We start from the raw sequence: 17,020 nt of genomic DNA, 5'->3' as shown, positions 1-17,020 counted from the left end.
TACCTCTCTCTTTCTCTTTACCTCTTTCCCTCTCTTCCCCTTTCTCTCTCTTCCCACTTCTCTTCCTCTCTCTCCGGTTTGGAGCAGGGGAGGCCGGCAAGGTTGCCACTTAGTAAAATAAAAATCGTTTCATTTTCTTTTAAAAATCCAGATCTTCACGTTTACATAAGCCAAACACTATCCATAGTCCATACAACATAAAATTTTCATACAATTATTCGTGGATGACCATTTTTGGGCCATCAACACACGTGAATACAACTTGTTTAAGGGTAATAAGCTAAAACACACTGTCAAACTCAGCACGATCGATCTAATGTAGCTCATCACCATGTCCTTTAGATAGGCCGATTGAGCTGCTGCAATTAGATTGAATAGAAGAGAAATAAATCAATGATTGATATTGTACATCAAAGCCACCACTAGGTACTTCATTTCTACCAAAAACGCCACCAATAGTACTTTTTGTTTCAAGAGAATCAAAAAACCAACTCATGATGAAAACCAACATTTTAATATATATATATATATATATGCTAAACCACTGTCACAAAGTACATGCATGTGCTAAGATGTTAGCTACTCCACAAGTACTACGTATACATCAATTGAGGGGATAGCTAATGTGACATGCATATATATATGCTAGATCCTCTATAAATTAACACTATATATATATAAGCTGTATTCATGCTCATATGCTAGACAGACTAAACCGATCGAGATTGTATTCATACCATATATGATATGTCGATCAAGTTTTGATCACTGGTGCCGAAGCGCTTGCTACACAAGTTGGCACACCACAGGAAGTGTAAGGAATTGGTGGAGGGCGTAGAGTGACTTTCTTTGGCCTTCCTGTCACGCGCCTTTTTTTTTTTTTTTTTCCGATAAAGTGACAAAAATTAGAAATCATATATACAAAAGTTGGTTAAATCAAGTGGTGTTCTTGTAAAATTAAGCCATTGTTGGGTTAGGACAACCTCAGCAACAATGAAACAGATGCATTTATTAACAAAAAATTGTCCATGAACAAAAGGAAATCTCATTTGAGGAAAGTTCTAAATTAAGCAAGTTTCTGCACAAACTTAATTGCAATTTTCAAGTGGATCAGTGAAACCTACCCAATGATACCAAGGTCTTTGGTTGCTTTATACTGGGACGGAAATTTCTTGAGCAGAGCTAGAGCAAAAGCCTCTTCTTTCTCAGAGAGAGTTCCATCTTTAGAGATAACCTCAGTATAGTTCACAAACTATAGAAACAAACATGCATGTAGCATGTAGTTAAAGAGTAATTGATCGAAAAGGCCATTAATTAATTGATAGTTGTATTAATTTTGCAAAATATACCTGAAAATTATCAAATTTTCGTGAGGGTATCTTGTCCTGAAATTTCTTCATGTGCTCCCAAGATCCTTCACCAATTCCAACAAAAGTAATTGGAAGCGGATATTCACTGCTTATAAATTTTTTTAGAGTAGGTTAGATTTCAAGTACTTGATCTATGCATGCATTTTGTATTCAATTTTTAGTACTTAATGATATATAAATTGATCCATCACGATTAATCTGTATCTGCAGGCAGCTAGCAGATCGATTCAGATTCACTTTGATCAACAAAAAACAAGAAATTAAAAACATCCTAGCTAGAATTCAAAGCAAGCTATTGTAGCTACGTACCTCGCATTGACAATTGATTCCATGGTTTTTTGTTCCTGCACTCAATTCTCCATCCCATGGATTGAAGAAGCTTTTGGTAACCTTAATGATCACACAGCAACAAGATTTCACGTATAGTAAGATTGCACATATGACATATATGTGCTTATAAGTTTGAGAGAGTAAGAGAGAGAGAGAGAGAGAGAGAGAGAGAGAGAGAGAGAGAGAGCAATCAAACCTGGCTATCTGCCACAAGAACAAGTGGTTGGAATTGGCCTCCATTTTCCTTCACAATGTCCACCGCCACATCAATTGTTGATGCATAAGAAGTTGATCCTTAACACAACAAGTACCAATGAATTGAAGCTCTGTGACGACTCTCAAGTCTCAATATAATGAGAAAATTAAAATATCATACAAAAGAAACTTATTATAAAAAAATATTGCTAGCTAACGGAACCAACAGCATACGAATATATGACCAGATCATCAAAGGATGAGCCAATGAGGAAACCAACCTGAAAGTGGAGCCTTTTGGACAATTTTTCTGTAGCAGTCCACAACTTCTTTAATGCTATCAAAATATGCATCGTCGTTCTCACGGCATCGAAAGCTGAACGGTACTGATTCTCCAGGTACTTGACCACGTGTGAACGGAAATTAAGGTCAGGCCCCGAGATTAAATTAATTAGAAAAAATAAAAAAATAGATTAAACAAAACTGTCCCCAGCTGCAATATTAAGCAGACCATAACTTACCATCACCGAAGCCCCAAGCAAGATATTTGTCCCACCATCCATTCAGTGCTCTGCATAGCGAATTGATGAATGGTATATGATCATCTGATAAAAAAAATATATCATCAGCAAGAGCAGGGCCTGCTTTCAGTTACTTAATAAGACAAAGAAAATGGAGAAAAATAACACTAGCTACCCCAAAGGGTCATCGGGGTAAACCAAATTTACTATGTACAAATCCCCTATGTTGTGTTTAAAAATTTTGTGGATAATAATATATGGTTTATCTTTTTTTATTAATTAAACTGTTGTCACCTCCTCTAACAAAGGATACTGTGTGAGTATCATTTATTATGCCAAATAGTCATTGACACATTATCTTTTGATATATATATATATAGGTCTCTTCTAATAAGAGATCCCTCATATATATATATATATATATATATATAGGCTTCTTTTATTGAAAAATTCCTCAAATAATTTTATTTAAAAGATCCTAAGGACTCACTATATATATTAAAAAATATATAATTTCTTTACTTCCACAAACCTGTCCACTTATAAGCATTTGTAAAATCGAATGCGACAATGGCAGAGCTTAATTCTGGAGCTAGTGCTTTCATGTCCACTAAAACCTGTAAAAGGAAACAGCACATTACAAATTAAATTCATAAATTTCAAGTAGAAAAGCAACGAATAAAGTTTTTGATCGTATATGTAATTGTGAACTCTCGTTGGCGACAGTGCTTAATTATAAAAACAGAAAGGTATGAAAAATGAATTTCCACTAAAGCTATCTTAAAAACGAAATTTAGTGGGGTGTATTGTGTATGGCTTTTGAAAGACTTTTGTAAAGTTTAAAAATCATATGGTATTTAATTAAGATTTTTAAATACTTTAAAAAAGTATGTGTATTCAAGTAAGAATTATAAGGAATTTATAAAAGTTATGGTATTTAATTAAGACTTTTAAAAAGTCTGTAAACGTCTTTGTGTATTTAAAAAATTATTGAATTTTAAGGAATTTATTTAATGATAAATTTTTAAAGACTTTAAAAGATTATGTATTTCAAAGTCATTATAAATCAGACATCTAAAAGATTTTTAAAGAATTCATTTAGTAGTGAATTTTTAAAAACTTTAAAAAAATTTATGTGTATTTAAAAATCATTATAAATTTGACATCTCTCCTTCAGATTTCTAAGAATTTCTATAAAGTTTATAAAATTTTGTGAAAATTTATAAATTCTGTAAAAATCTAACTCTTTATAAATTTATATACACTACACTCCTTAAATATAAAAAGAAAGAGACATTCTCAAGTGTTTTTTTATTCAATAATACCTTCTCAAGTGGTGAATAAGAATAAGAATAAGAATATTCTCTTTCGAATCTTTCCGCAGTAGCGAGTTGTTGTAGAGTAGTAGAAACTGATTCAGTAGCCATGGGTGGTCGTTTGGACTTGATTGAGTCACGTATCCCCATACTTGTTACTAGTAATTAAGTGTGCTCCTGTTGCCTTTCTTGCTACTAGCACTACGTACTGATCTACCAACCAAAAATAAATATATCAGAAATCACAAATTCAAAACCATGCACAAATTAAACCGGAGAGAGGAGAAGTACTAACCAATTAGCTCCAAATTCCGGCGAGATTTCCAGCAGATGCTGTAGAGGCTGTAGAGCAAATAAGCAATAAGCTAGCCCACAATTCACTACTCAAATATAATTAAAATAAAGAGACGCGTTTTTCATTGGTAATATCCTAATATGTCGAGACGCGTTTTACTCACACGGGAGGGATGGAAGTTTCCGTGATTGAGGGAATTGAGACTCATGAAAATAGTTTATAATATCTTTTTAGTGAAAAGCAGTCTCTCTCTTTTCTTTTCTTTTTTTGGTGAAATTAAGATTAATAGTTTTTTAAGGAAAATTCAGGGTGTTTTAAAATTAATAGAATTCATCAAAATTCAAGAAAATTGTATGAAATTCTTATAAAATTTTCTATATGTAAAAAATACATTTAAATCTATTTAAATCCATTAAAATCCTTCACTTAATAAAATTCATGACTTTTTTAGGATACTTGGATTTTATTGAAATTCATTAAAATCTGAGTTTAGGACACCTTGATTTTTTTGGAATCTATTAAAATCTGAGTTGAGAACACATAGATTTCATTGGACTTTTAAAATCCAATGAAATCTAAGTTGGGGACATCCCCCTAAGTGTCTTAACTTTTTTTCTTACATTATGTGTCATTACTTGAATCTATATGACACTTTTTTTTTTTAGTTTTTTTTTTTTAAGTATCCAATATATAAATATCATGTAAATTGGGGAAAAAAGTTAAAACCTCTAGCACTACTGGTTTTTCCATGATTGAAAACTGCAATCCAACTTCTGAACAGGAAAAAAAAAACACTTTTATGCTCGTTGTATTCTATGCATTTAATTAGGGGTGGACATTTTTATCCAAAAATCGACATACCGAACACAACAAATATATTTATTATAATTCTGACTTATCTATTTAATATAATTGAATATCTACCAAAACCCTATCATATCTTCTTCATTTTTGTGCCGCTACAACTCTCTCTCTCTCTCTCTCTCTCTCTCTCTCGTCACATTTATGTTGCATCTCTGTCGAGTTGAGTCGAATATCTGTCGGGTATCATTGAATCTCGGTTGTGTCTTTCTCTTTCTCTTCGGATCTTGGCATACCAACCGAAACCAAACCGCACTCTAGCCATACCGAGCTTGACGGTTTCGTCAGCGTCAAATCCCATTTTTTGGATGCCGACAATGTCAGTTCGATCGTTAAGTTTCCTGTTATGGTTCAGTTATCGAATCGTGCCCACCCCTACATTTAATGGCTCATTTGCCACCGACTATCTATTCAAGAACAGACAAGTATGGTTAGAGCCTAGGAGATTTGGAGTCTGAGAGAAAATGTGAGAATTTGTACCTAGTACATAATAATGTTAGAGATCCCAAATTTATATTCTAAATTTAGATCCCAAATACATATTTTAGTGTTTTACTTGTTTTAAAATTAATAATCCTTAGAGTGGGTTATATATGAATCAATAAAATACTGACACATTATTTGAGATTCAAATTTAGAATTTTTCATTCGGGTCTACTTGTATTAAGTAAATGGTACGTAAGGAGATATCAAAAATGTGTTCCCCTTAATATTATTATGAGATAATTATAGATTTGGTCTACTTATTTTATAGCTAGTTTAATTTGGATCCATGATATTTTTTAAGTTCAGTTTTAATCTACTAATTATTCCACTTATTCAATAAAGGTCAAGATTTGTTATCTCAAATTTATCTCGCCTTTTACCCTATCAAATTTCATTCAAATTCAACAAATATATATTTGTTTTAAAGCTATGCGTCACCTCTTTACAACCACATAAAGATCATTCAAATCGGAGTTCTAAAACTCAAGATAATTGGCTCTAAAGTAGGGTACCCGAAACTACCAATTTTTCTTAAAAAATTTTCAAACTTCACTAAATTGCAATTCTCTTTTATTCTAATACTCCAAATTGGTTCCTATGACTAAGAAATGATGAAATATAACTTATACTTCAATTATAAAGAAAGAAAACACAACAAAAATAATTTAAAATCATAACTTTAAAAAAAACGTAGACCAAAATTAAACTAGATATAAAATAAATGAACCAAAATTAAACTTAAAAAAAAATCGTAGACCAAAATTAAACTAGGTATAAACTAAGTAAATCAAATTTATAATTTCTTTTAAGTGGATCAAAATTAAAATAGGTACAAACTAAGCAGACCAAATTTATTGTTAGTGTGCATACTTGAACTCTGGTGACTCGTTTCCCACAATTGTGCAATTTGTGCTGCTATACGGTGTACGTGTTTGTTTTATTTTTTTTTACGGCTTGAGGCTGAAAGCAAATTTTGTTCCTTCTTTGAGATGCAAGCATGCCACCACGGCACCACCTGACATTGATTTGGTCTGTGTAGAAAGTAGAATAATGAAGATAAATGCGTCAAAATCTAAAATCTATCAAAACAATCAAACGACCGAGCAAGAAACCTCCTTTCGGGCTCTTTTCTTAAAAACTCCCAAAATTCTAATAAAAGCATTATAATTATCTTGATTTTTCTGATATATTTTTTCTCAAAAATACACCGACTCTCCATCGAATGGCCTAACTCCGGATTTGTTAAAAACGGGTGTAAACAGCATGGCATTCTCTTAGAACGCTGAAGGCTTCACATACCCATACGGCTTTACCTTCTTCAGCAAGGCTATTCCAAGACACTCTTTCATTTTATAACTGGTTATAGACTCTCTACCAAGGACAGATTGCTGCAATGGTGGTATCTTTGTAATTGTCTGTGTCTTCTGTGGTGGTGCTTCTATTGAAGACCCAAATGAATGGGTTTGCAAGACAAGCAGAGCTTTTAGTTTCAGTAATGGAGCCATTTAGATTATTGGGGTTTTTCATTGGTGGTAGAACATACATGAAACCTCATTACAGAGACTCCTATGAATATACATACTTGTTACAACACTGTACAAGCACCAATTCAATCAAAAAACTACACGCCCAGATAATCATTGGAGGTTTAGAGCAAAATCCCTTTGTTGCTGCAAAGCTAGTTGGCAAGTACGTTGAGTGCAGTGAATCAGACATGAAAATTGCACGGAGGGTGTTCGATAGTTTGTTAGACAGAGATGTTTTTCTGTGGAACATGGTTATTCAAGGTTATGCAAATGTGGGGCCTTTTGTCGAAGCCCTTAATATGTATGGTAGAATGCGGTTGAGTGGCGTACCCACAAACCAGTACACGTACCCTTTTGTGCTTAAGGCTTGCGGTGCAATGAAAGATGGAAAGCAAGGTCAGGTTGTTCATGGGCATATTGTGAAATCTGGGCTTGACTCGGATTTGTTTGTTGGGAATGCTCTTGTAGCCTTATATTCCAAGTGTGAGGAAATTGAGATATCAAGAAGGGTGTTTGATGAAATTCCTCTGAAAGATCAAATTAGTTGGAATTCCATGATTTCGGGGTATACTACAAATGGATATCCGCATGAAGCTCTCATGCTTTTCCGTGCAATGCTGCAATATGATGCCACATGCTTGCCTGACCATGCCACTCTCGTTTGCGTTCTTCCAGCTTGCGTTCAAGCATCAGCCATTGAAGTGGGCTTTTGGATTCATTCTTACATTATAAAGTACAGTATGGAAGTCGATGCTGCTTTGGGCAGTGCTCTCATTTCAATGTACGCAAATTGTGGTCGTGTAACCATTGCCAGAGTTATTTTCGATCAAATCAGTCATAAAAACGTGGTGGCATGGAGTGCAATGATGAGGTGTTACGGAATGCATGGGCATGCAGAGGAGGTACTGCAAATGTTCTTGCAGTTTGTGGAGTCTGGCTTACACCCAGACGGAGTAGTATTTTTGTGTTTGTTGTCCGCTTGTAGTCATTCAGGGATGGTTGCAAAAGGCATGGAACTTTTTGGGAAAATGGAAGATTATGGAGTAGAGAAAAACGAGAAACATTATGCTTGCATTGTAGACCTTCTGGGAAGAGCTGGGTTACTTGATCGGGCAGTCAAGTTTATCAAAAGCATGCCCATTCAGGCAGGGAAAGATATATATGGTGCCTTACTTGGAGCTTGTAGAATACATAATAATATAGAACTTGCTGAAGAAGCTGCAGAGAAGTTGTTTGTTTTGGATCCTGAAAATGCTGGGAGGTATATTCTTCTGGCCAGCATGTATGAAGATGCAGGGCGATGGGACGATGCAGCTAGAGTGAGGAACCTACTGAGAGAGAAGAAAATCAAGAAGCCAACTGGGTGTAGTTTAATTGAGGTGGATTGCGTATATCACACACTTGGAGCGGATGATGAGTCTCACCTATATGCAGACCAGATTTTCAACACATTGGAGATATTGGATAGGATAATTAAAGAAGAAACAGTAATGGCTTAATGGGGTTACTGTGCCTCAGAAGAGGAAAACGGTGCCAATACTTCGGACTATCAGTCTATTGTAACATAAAGAAATCTTACTGATATCAGTTCATCACTATCACTGTTAGAGCAAATGTGCTGGATACCTTGACTCTAATGCCATGTTAGTACTACAAGTATGTACTTTGCGTTTTCATATTAACTTCATCCTTTGTGCAAATTGAAGAAGGAATTAGAACCGGATCAAATTTACTCACCAATTCAGGAAGACATAAAACGAAAGACATCTGCTTGAGTCAATAAAAGAGATTCTCCCATCAATAGAGCAATCTGTGCAAATTGGTCTATCTGATCAGATTCTATTCTTAGAGTACAGTTCGAGTTTGCTCTGTGTTTTTAGTTTTCTTTCTCTCTACTTTTGGTGGTAGTGTTGTTTCAGTGTAGCTGGTTGCTCTTACAGCTCAAGTGTTTTCTGTACCGTTGTAAATTGTTATTTGGTTGGTTCGGGAAAGAATAAAAAACCCCAGTATGGTGGGTCATACTTTGGCAATCTTCCATGTTGTCTACCTCACAAGAATGCTCCAAGAGAATACCTACCTGGGTTATGTTGACAAAGTGAATTCTCCTAATTAGTATAACTTTGATTTGAAATTAACAGGAGAGAATACACCTCATAAGAATCCTCATGATGTCTGAACTCCCTCTCTATTTGAAACTTATTGTGTTATTTCTCAAAATTATTGGGCAATTAGAGTATAACTTGGATTTGAAATTAACAGGTGTGGCTGGTTCCCAAATCTGGCTTCTGAAAAAGACTAGCAGAAAGCATAAGTCACAAGTTCTAGGGATTTAAAGTAACCAAATATTTAAAAGTTACATTAGAAATAGAAGCAGCATTACACATTTGGGTTAGAAAACAGGACTGTACAGTCTAGCACAAATTGATATCTGGGTTTGAATGATAGAAGGCAGACAATCTCTGAAACTAGATATACACATCAGTTGCAGATAAATCCCTTTGTGCAGTTATCCAGCATAAACCCTGAGACGGCTGTGGATTGGCTGGCGGCATATTGGACAGTTGGACAATCTTGTTCCACAGTCTCTGCAGGACTGCAATGAAATAATTGTTAATGACATGTAAAAGAGGAAGGAACAGAGCCAAAAGTTACTCACCATGTGTCCACAGCCAAAGGCCAGGTCCTTTGCATTAGTCAGGCATATTGGGCAGACCTGCATTCAAATTGAAAATGAAGAAAGATAAATCAACCTTGCCTGGCGACCCTGGCCTATGTCCAACATAGGAAAAACAATTATGATAATACAGGTATCATACTACACACAGCAACTACAAAAATACAGGTAATCCCTACCATCTGACTTCGGTCATCCCCCTCAGATGCTGAGAGATCACTTGGTACAAGAGTTGGCGGTGCACGAGGACTGTAAGGAACAGGTGGAGGGCGTGGAACAATTCTCTTTCCTTTCCCTGTCAGATGTCTTTTTCCAGGTACAAAATAAGACTTAAATTAGAAAGCATGCAAGAAACTAATTCAATCAAAGTGATGTTTCTGCAGAAGAAATTGTCGGGTGACTGGGGTTGGGACTACAAGAGCAATGGAAAAGAAATCATTTCACTTTTGCATCCCAATAGCAATTTTGAAAGCTTTAAAAATCCTTTGATATTTTTGGGGCTTTATCTTCATCTGAATTATTGGTTGTCTAAATTTGTTCATAGTGACTTGCATAAATTTTTATCTGAGATGATAACAACTAAGTTTTCAGCCAATGCTAGCATATAGAAAGTAGAAAGAATATAGAATGTTCCATTTCAAAACAAGATGGAGAAGAATAAAAATGAAAGGCAATAGAAAATTTAGCTAACCATACCCAAGTAAACCCATTTCAACAGCTGCCTTATACTGGATGGGAATTTCCATGAGGGCAGCAAGAGCAAAAGCAGCTTCTTTCTCAGAGTCAGTTGCACGTTTATTCATAATGTCAGTAAAGTTAACGAACTACAAGCAAGAAGAAACTATTTAGAGAATTAATGTATGCTGAATAACACTCCATTTAAAGTTAACTTAGTGATATAGCTACAAACCTGAAAATTATCGAATTCGCGTGCAGGGATCTTGTCATCAAATTTCCTCATGTCTTCCCAGGGACCATCACCAACTCCAATTAGAATAATGGACAGTGGATAGAAACTGCTCATAAAAGTTTTAAGGTAAGTATCAGTTAGACAGAGAGCAAGATATCACAGCCTACCATTCATAGCCCCAGTATAAACAGCCTACCAAAATCTATAAGATGACGGCCAAAAGTTTCAAGGACTGTTTGAATCCTAAATCAAGAGATTTGGCATGCTCTACCTTGCATCTGCAATTGCTCTGATTGTCTTCTCCTCTTGTGGACTCAATTCATTGTTGCTGGTATTGACACTTCTTGTAACCTTTCAATTAAGGAAGCCGTACTTAGTAAAGATCGTTCACATGCATTACAGAAAAAGAGGAGGTAGAGAGAGGGCTCTAGATGTAAACCTGGCCATCTGCAATGATAACTAATACATGGTATTGACCACCACTTTTCTCCACAATATCCATTGCAGCCTCAATTACAGGTCCATAAGAAGTTGGCCCTTAAATACAAAACATATCCATAAGGCTGTGACTCTTATGATAAGCAAAACATATAGGCATGATTAGAAGATGTCAAAGTTTGTGGATGCAATGAACCAAAGTATCATTAACAAAGAAACCAGCACCAGTTCATATTTATTAAAATAACACAAACAGAAAAGATTACACCAACCTGATAGTCGCAAATTTGGAACTATTCTTTTGTAGCAGGTCAAAACTTCTTCAAACCCATGGCAGGGCGAATGATCACTGTGAAAGCTGAACACCTCCTGATCATGAGTGGTAGCTAAAAGGGAGTGCGGGTGAAGTCAATCCAGTGATCAAAAGAGGAAATGAAAGAAAATAGTCCAGAGTTAGAGCAGGCCCTACCATCACCAAAGCCAAAACAAGGAATTAAGTTGTCATCATCAAATGGAGCCAAAGTTTTTCCTACTATAGAGATTGCCTTTTCATATGGATTAGGTGAATTGCCAATGGCATGCAGGCTCTGATTGTTAAATGAGACTTTGCCTTCAGTAAAAACAACAATGAATTGTCTTCAAAGATGCACAGATTGAACATATATGCAAATTATAGTATTTCTGTACATCCACAAACCTGTCCATTCATTGCTTTTAGTGAAGTCAATTCCAACAATGAGATTAGATGACTCTAGACCTTCTTTTCTCAAGGCCTCTGTAACCTGCAAAAAGAATGAGCCAATCACAACTTGTACTATGCCAAGCAGCAATGAATTTCTGCAATGTCGATTAAAGGTGATGTTGGTTTCAACTTTCTAATGCTAAAAATGTTATGATAATTCATCTAAGCAATCTTCATTAGTTGGAAGTGTAAAAACTTTTATTAATAATGGTAGGTGTGGGTAAATGCTCACTACAATGACATTTTTATGTTTTATTCAAAGTTGTACATAGCATGCATGTTGTTGTGCATATGCTAAAAGTTTTGACTTTTGAGTATTGCAGTAACTTATATAACTTGTAATTTCATCCACAGTTACTGTTTAATGGGTTTGTAATACATTGTATTAGTACTGCTGATATCAGACTTGTTTTCTTGTTTCTACTAGTCCAAAACATGTGAAGCAGAATGAGACTAAAAACAGTCTAAAGGTACCATTCGTGTTTCACAATCTTACTTTAACGATCGATCCTATATATGATTCATACTCACAGGCACCTAGAAAAGCAAACCCACTCTGCTTGGTCTGTGTACTCTATATACATAGCCTATAGCCATTGGGTAAGTTTAACCAACAATCCAAGATGCCTCAAAAATTAAAGATTCTTCAAAACAGACGCGTTGACGTCAGTAACGTAATCTTTCAGTAAACAAAGACGCGTCCACCACGCATCATTAAATTTTTAATACAAATTGCTGACATAATATAACATCAACCAATCAAATCACATCAATACATCATCATGCTAAAATGCTGAGAGATAGTTTATTAATAATTCCGCTTATAATTATAAAGCTGAAAAATTAATTTTTAATTTAATTATGTTATTGTAAATTCTGGACCAATAATTAACTTTGGTTGAAGGGTTAAACTTGTTGTATCAGATAATGGTATGGTAGGACCGTAGGACAATCATATAAAGTGTATTTCGGATAGGTTGAGATTAGACACTAGACCCCTCCAATATGTTTGGATAGGTTGAGATTAGACACTAGACCCTCCAATATGTTTGGGTAGAGTTAAAAATTGACTCTTCAAAGTCAACACTTGGAGGACTGACTACATATTGACCACCCAACAAGGGCATAAGAGGCCCACCCAACAACTAGAAGTCACTAGCAGTGTGCCCTACCCAATAAGGGAAACAAGCAACAAGAAGAAAATGATTTAAGTAGAGCCCATGTTAATTTTTAAGTATGATTACAGTAGGTACACCACTTTTATATTACAAGTCAAGTTGGGAACTTGGAATGGGCTGTATTCAATAATGACATCGTGTCTTTGAGATCATCGACCGAAGGGTTTGGATCCTAGTCATTTTGAAATTTGAATTGCTCGAGGTGGGTCCCACGGCCACCAAATGCTGGTAATCAATGCATTAAATCATGGCACGAAATACACGAAAATTTAGTCTCTTTTTCTTTTTTTGCTAGTCAATAAAATTTGCACTCAACAAATCCCAAGACTTTTGTTCGTGAAATTTGAATTGAGAACTTAATTTAACAAAGAGAAATTGAGTGTCATTGACTGACTGGATCGATCATTTCGAATCACTTAATAGGCATTTAAAAAAGTCTATATTAGCCTTAAATGATATTTATTTGAAGTCTGACTGTTAGTTGGAAAGTCTATATTAACCTTAAATGAATATTGAATGATAGAAAAAAAATGAGCCAATTACAATTTAGTACCTCAACTTTATATGTTACTTCAATTTAGTACCTCAACTTTGAAAACTTGCAAAAAAGTACCTCAATTTTTATTTTGTGTCAAAATAGTACCTCCGTTAGTTTTTCTGTCAAATAAACCGTTATGTGCTGATGTGGCAGTGGTATTTTGTCTTTTTCTCCAAATTTTAGAAATAATAATATTTTTAAAAATTTTGAATACAAAATTTTTTTAAATAATTAAAATAAACAAATTTCATAAAATAAAATAAACATTTCCCCCTCCTCTTTCCCCAGCCATACCCCACATAGAACCACTCTCATCCCCTCGCCCCCACCCAGCCCCTCCCCTCCCCTCCCAGCCCCTCCCAGCCCCCACCTAGCCCCTCCTCTCCACTCCCCGGCCAGCCCCCACCCCTCCCCTCCCCTCCCTAGCCCGCCCCTCTATCCTCCCCCCTCTCCCTGCCCGACCCACCCCTCCCCCTCTCCCTACCCGACCCACCCCTCCCCCCTACCCCAGTCTCGTCGCACCCCCTCCCCCCAGCCCCAGCGTAGTCGCACCCCCAACCCCTTTGCACCCCCATCGCCCCAGCCCCAGCCCTGTCGCCCAGCCCTGTCGCACCCTCATCCCCAACCCCCGTCTCACACCCCTCCCCCCAGCCCCAGCCCCGGCCCTCCCCTCCCCGCCCCCACCCCCACCCAGCCTTCCCCCAGCCATCCCAGCCCGCCCCCACCCATCCTCCCCTATTTCCCTGCCCGACCACCCCCAGTCCCGTCACCCCTCCCCCCTTCACCCCCCTTACCCAACCCCAACCCAGCCCCCTCACCCCTTACCCAAACCCCCGACCATCCCCCTGCCTATCTCCCCCCAATTGTTTTTTTTTTATTTTTAAAATTTTTAATTATTTTTAAAATTTGGAGAAAAAGACAAAAATACCCCTGCCACATCAGCACATAACGGTTTATTTGACAGAAAAACTAACAGAGGTACTATTTTGACACAAAATAAAAGTTGAGATACTTTTTTGCAAGTTTTTAAAATTAGGGTACTAAATTGAAACAGCATGTAAAATTGAGGTACTAAATTGTAATTTGCTCAAAAAAAATCATTGACATCCTCACAAGTCCCCAAAACACAATTCTATCCAATACAAAACCCGAGCAGAGAAACAGAACACAAAATGATTGCAACTTGCAAGAACATGAATTCAGTTTGCAAACAATAATTTCTTCCGTAAAGATGTAAGAATTGATTAAAATTGCTAGTCAGAAAACCAAGAAGAGCACTGTGTTTTAGTTGAATGAAAAGAATTAGAAAAAACCCAAATATTTGTTAAGAGGGAGAGAGAGAGAGAGATAGACCTGTTCAAGGGATGAGAAGTTATCAGGGATATAACCGTACTTCTGTTTGTGCTTGTTCTGGGTGGAGAGCTTCTTCTCTGTCTCAGTCCCAGTCTGCGATGTACTAGTTTTCTTACCAGTATTGCTCATGCTTGGTTCCTTGGGTAAGGCTGAACCATACGACGCCGTTCGTCTCGTTATGCTGGCGCTGCTGCTGGTGCTGCTGCTGATGCTTCTAGGAGTGCTCGTTCTGGAAACTGAACGGTTGCTCTGCTTCAAAAATGAAAATAGACTGCCCATCACTTATTTCGAATCTTCTTCAACACAACCCATGTAAAACAAATTACAAATAAAAAACAAAACAGACACAGAGATATATAGAGCGACTGGAGTGAGTGAGTATGTTATGTACTATATGGTGGGTTTGGAATTTGGATTCGAAAGGAAAAAACAAATTAAGAGTGAAGGTGCGGCGAAATGAGGGAAGGAATAAATGCCCAGAAAAGTAGCAAGCTTCTTTGTAGCGTTTTAATTTGTGTTAGCTATAATTGTAATTAAACAAGTGTGCTAGTGGAAGGACAGAGCAGCCTATGCGGGGGTGACTTTATTGAAAGAATAATAGTTTGCTTGTAATTATACATTTACTGATTTACATATGTACAGTGACGGATCTATAAATCAAAACTGTTATGGGGTTATGATTAAGAAATTTACGATGCAATCTCACGTGACTCATAGTTGCCACCAAGACCCAGGCTTCATATGGTCAAAATTTAACTCAAGCTTAACATCTCTCAGTTCATGGAGTCAATTGACCCCACCTTGCATCCAACAGTGCTTTTGTATGTATTTATTTTTTAAAATTTCATTTTCTGTATTTTTTAAAAGATACAAAAAAGACACTTATTTTTCAATCAAAACATCTAATACACGTATCAACCCGTATTAAACACATGTCATTCCGGTATTATTTCATATTTTTAACTTCTTATTTGCATTTTTTTGAAAAAAACAAAATTAAAAAAATATATTATATCCGAATTTTTCAATACACTTAGAGTAAATATTATAAATAATACATGTATGTATTTTATACGTATTTTTGTCATCTTGTATATTACTAACTATGCTTTGAATAAAATTATTTGTATCATATTAACTAATTGTATTTAAATTTTTATGTAAACTATTTAAAACCCCCAAGTTTGAATTTGGTTATTTATAAACTTCCACTCTTAATAAAACTATTTCCTAACCCCCTATTGGACATTTAACTTCTCTCAAAACCCCCTAGTCAACCTATACCCAGCTAGATTTGACCCCCTCTATTTTGAAAATTCCGATTATAACCCTTGGCTATTAAAAATCAGTTTTGAAATTTCATTTCTCATTTTCACTCTCTCACTCTCGCGTCTCTCCCCTGCTAGCGAGAACTCACCTTCGCCGCCTCTGTCACCGGCGCGTGGCAGCGCGTCCGGCGGCGGATGAAGGTGGTTTTTGGCCCGTTGAACTCGCATATCTCCTCTCTCTTCCCTTGGTATTCGTTTCACCCATAAACACCCCGAACATAAAACCCAGCCCGCGCACAGTGGGTCAACGCCAACGTCTCTCGCCGTTTCCGGCCACTTCGCGGCCCAACTCCGGCTCAGAATTCTTCCTCTCATCGAGCTCGTCACGATGGTGTGCTCCGATCATCGATCCATTTGAGTTCTCGCGTCACGTTGAGCCCATGATGATGGTTCGCATCGTTGGCTTCTCCGGCGGTTCTCGGGCCCATTTTGGTGGTGTTTTCCGTCGATCCAGGTATCAATCTTTGTCCCCTCGACCTGCTCTTGCTATTGGTTGGGTTGTTTTAACTCAAATCTTGGTTTTCAGGTTGGGCTGCTGCTGCCACTGCTAGATCTGCCACTTGTGACGGCGGGTTGGGTGTTTTTTTTTTACTGTTCAGCCTCCTCCGAATCCTAAAAGCTCAATTTGAGGTCCGAAAATATTTTTGGGTGAGTTCTGTGATTTTATGTGTGTTGATTGGGGCTGGGTAACCACCGTGCGTGGTGGTCACCGCCCGACTCGGCCGTTGAACGAACAATTTTGTGAACCTTGTTTGATTTGTTGAACTGTCTGGTCTTAAACAGGTACCTCGGCGATTGAAAAGTGCAACTGAATTCAGTAAATTCAGTTTCAGTTTCTTTAATTAGTGCAACTGTGTAAATTCAGTTTCAGTTCTAGAAAAGTCAGTTTCACTTCCTTAAACAGTTTCAGTTCGTGAAACAATTTCAGTTTGTGAAACATGAGTTTTAAATGAATTTTG

The 17,020-nt window shown here is 36.7% G+C and overlaps 2 protein-coding genes and 1 pseudogene across 5 annotated transcripts; 1 reads left to right on the top strand and 2 right to left on the bottom strand.

The window, feature by feature from the left end:
- Positions 1-191: 191 nt before the first annotated feature.
- Positions 192-4,245, bottom strand: LOC147297541 (E3 ubiquitin-protein ligase RGLG4-like). 4 transcript variants are annotated; one of them, XM_086229548.1, is made up of 11 exons: positions 4,028-4,245; positions 3,742-3,940; positions 2,949-3,033; positions 2,417-2,500; positions 2,177-2,296; positions 1,897-1,994; positions 1,680-1,760; positions 1,350-1,455; positions 1,125-1,252; positions 738-869; positions 192-359 (listed from the first exon to the last, which is right to left on the bottom strand). In XM_086229548.1, the coding sequence occupies exons 2-8, from the start codon at positions 3,880-3,882 to the stop codon at positions 1,453-1,455; spliced, it is 612 nt and encodes a 203-aa protein (XP_086085674.1). In that variant the 5' UTR covers positions 3,883-3,940; positions 4,028-4,245; the 3' UTR covers positions 192-359; positions 738-869; positions 1,125-1,252; positions 1,350-1,452. The 4 variants fall into 4 exon arrangements, with proteins under 4 accessions (XP_086085674.1, XP_086085673.1, XP_086085676.1 ...); XM_086229547.1 differs by having other exon boundaries at positions 3,742-3,945; positions 4,028-4,244; XM_086229550.1 differs by lacking the exon at positions 2,417-2,500 and having other exon boundaries at positions 3,742-3,945; positions 4,028-4,241.
- A 2,267-nt stretch (positions 4,246-6,512) lies between these two features.
- On the top strand, positions 6,513-9,030 carry LOC147297540 (pentatricopeptide repeat-containing protein At5g66520 pseudogene; annotated as a pseudogene).
- Positions 9,031-9,203: 173 nt separating this feature from the next.
- Positions 9,204-15,321, bottom strand: RGLG4 (Ca(2)-dependent phospholipid-binding protein (Copine) family). The gene is made up of 11 exons (XM_086240520.1): positions 14,734-15,321; positions 11,620-11,704; positions 11,392-11,532; positions 11,195-11,308; positions 10,924-11,021; positions 10,756-10,835; positions 10,485-10,590; positions 10,271-10,398; positions 9,754-9,880; positions 9,557-9,613; positions 9,204-9,493 (listed from the first exon to the last, which is right to left on the bottom strand). The coding sequence occupies exons 1-11, from the start codon at positions 15,010-15,012 to the stop codon at positions 9,407-9,409; spliced, it is 1,302 nt and encodes a 433-aa protein (XP_086096646.1). The 5' UTR covers positions 15,013-15,321; the 3' UTR covers positions 9,204-9,406.
- Positions 15,322-17,020: the final 1,699 nt, after the last annotated feature.

Source organism: Dryas octopetala, chromosome 1 (genome assembly GCF_963921425.1).
Source record: "Dryas octopetala chromosome 1, drDryOcto1.1, whole genome shotgun sequence".
NCBI lineage: Eukaryota > Viridiplantae > Streptophyta > Magnoliopsida > Rosales > Rosaceae > Dryas > Dryas octopetala.
The sequence above is the reverse complement of the archived record's forward strand: the minus strand, read 5'-3'. Positions and strand labels throughout refer to the sequence as shown.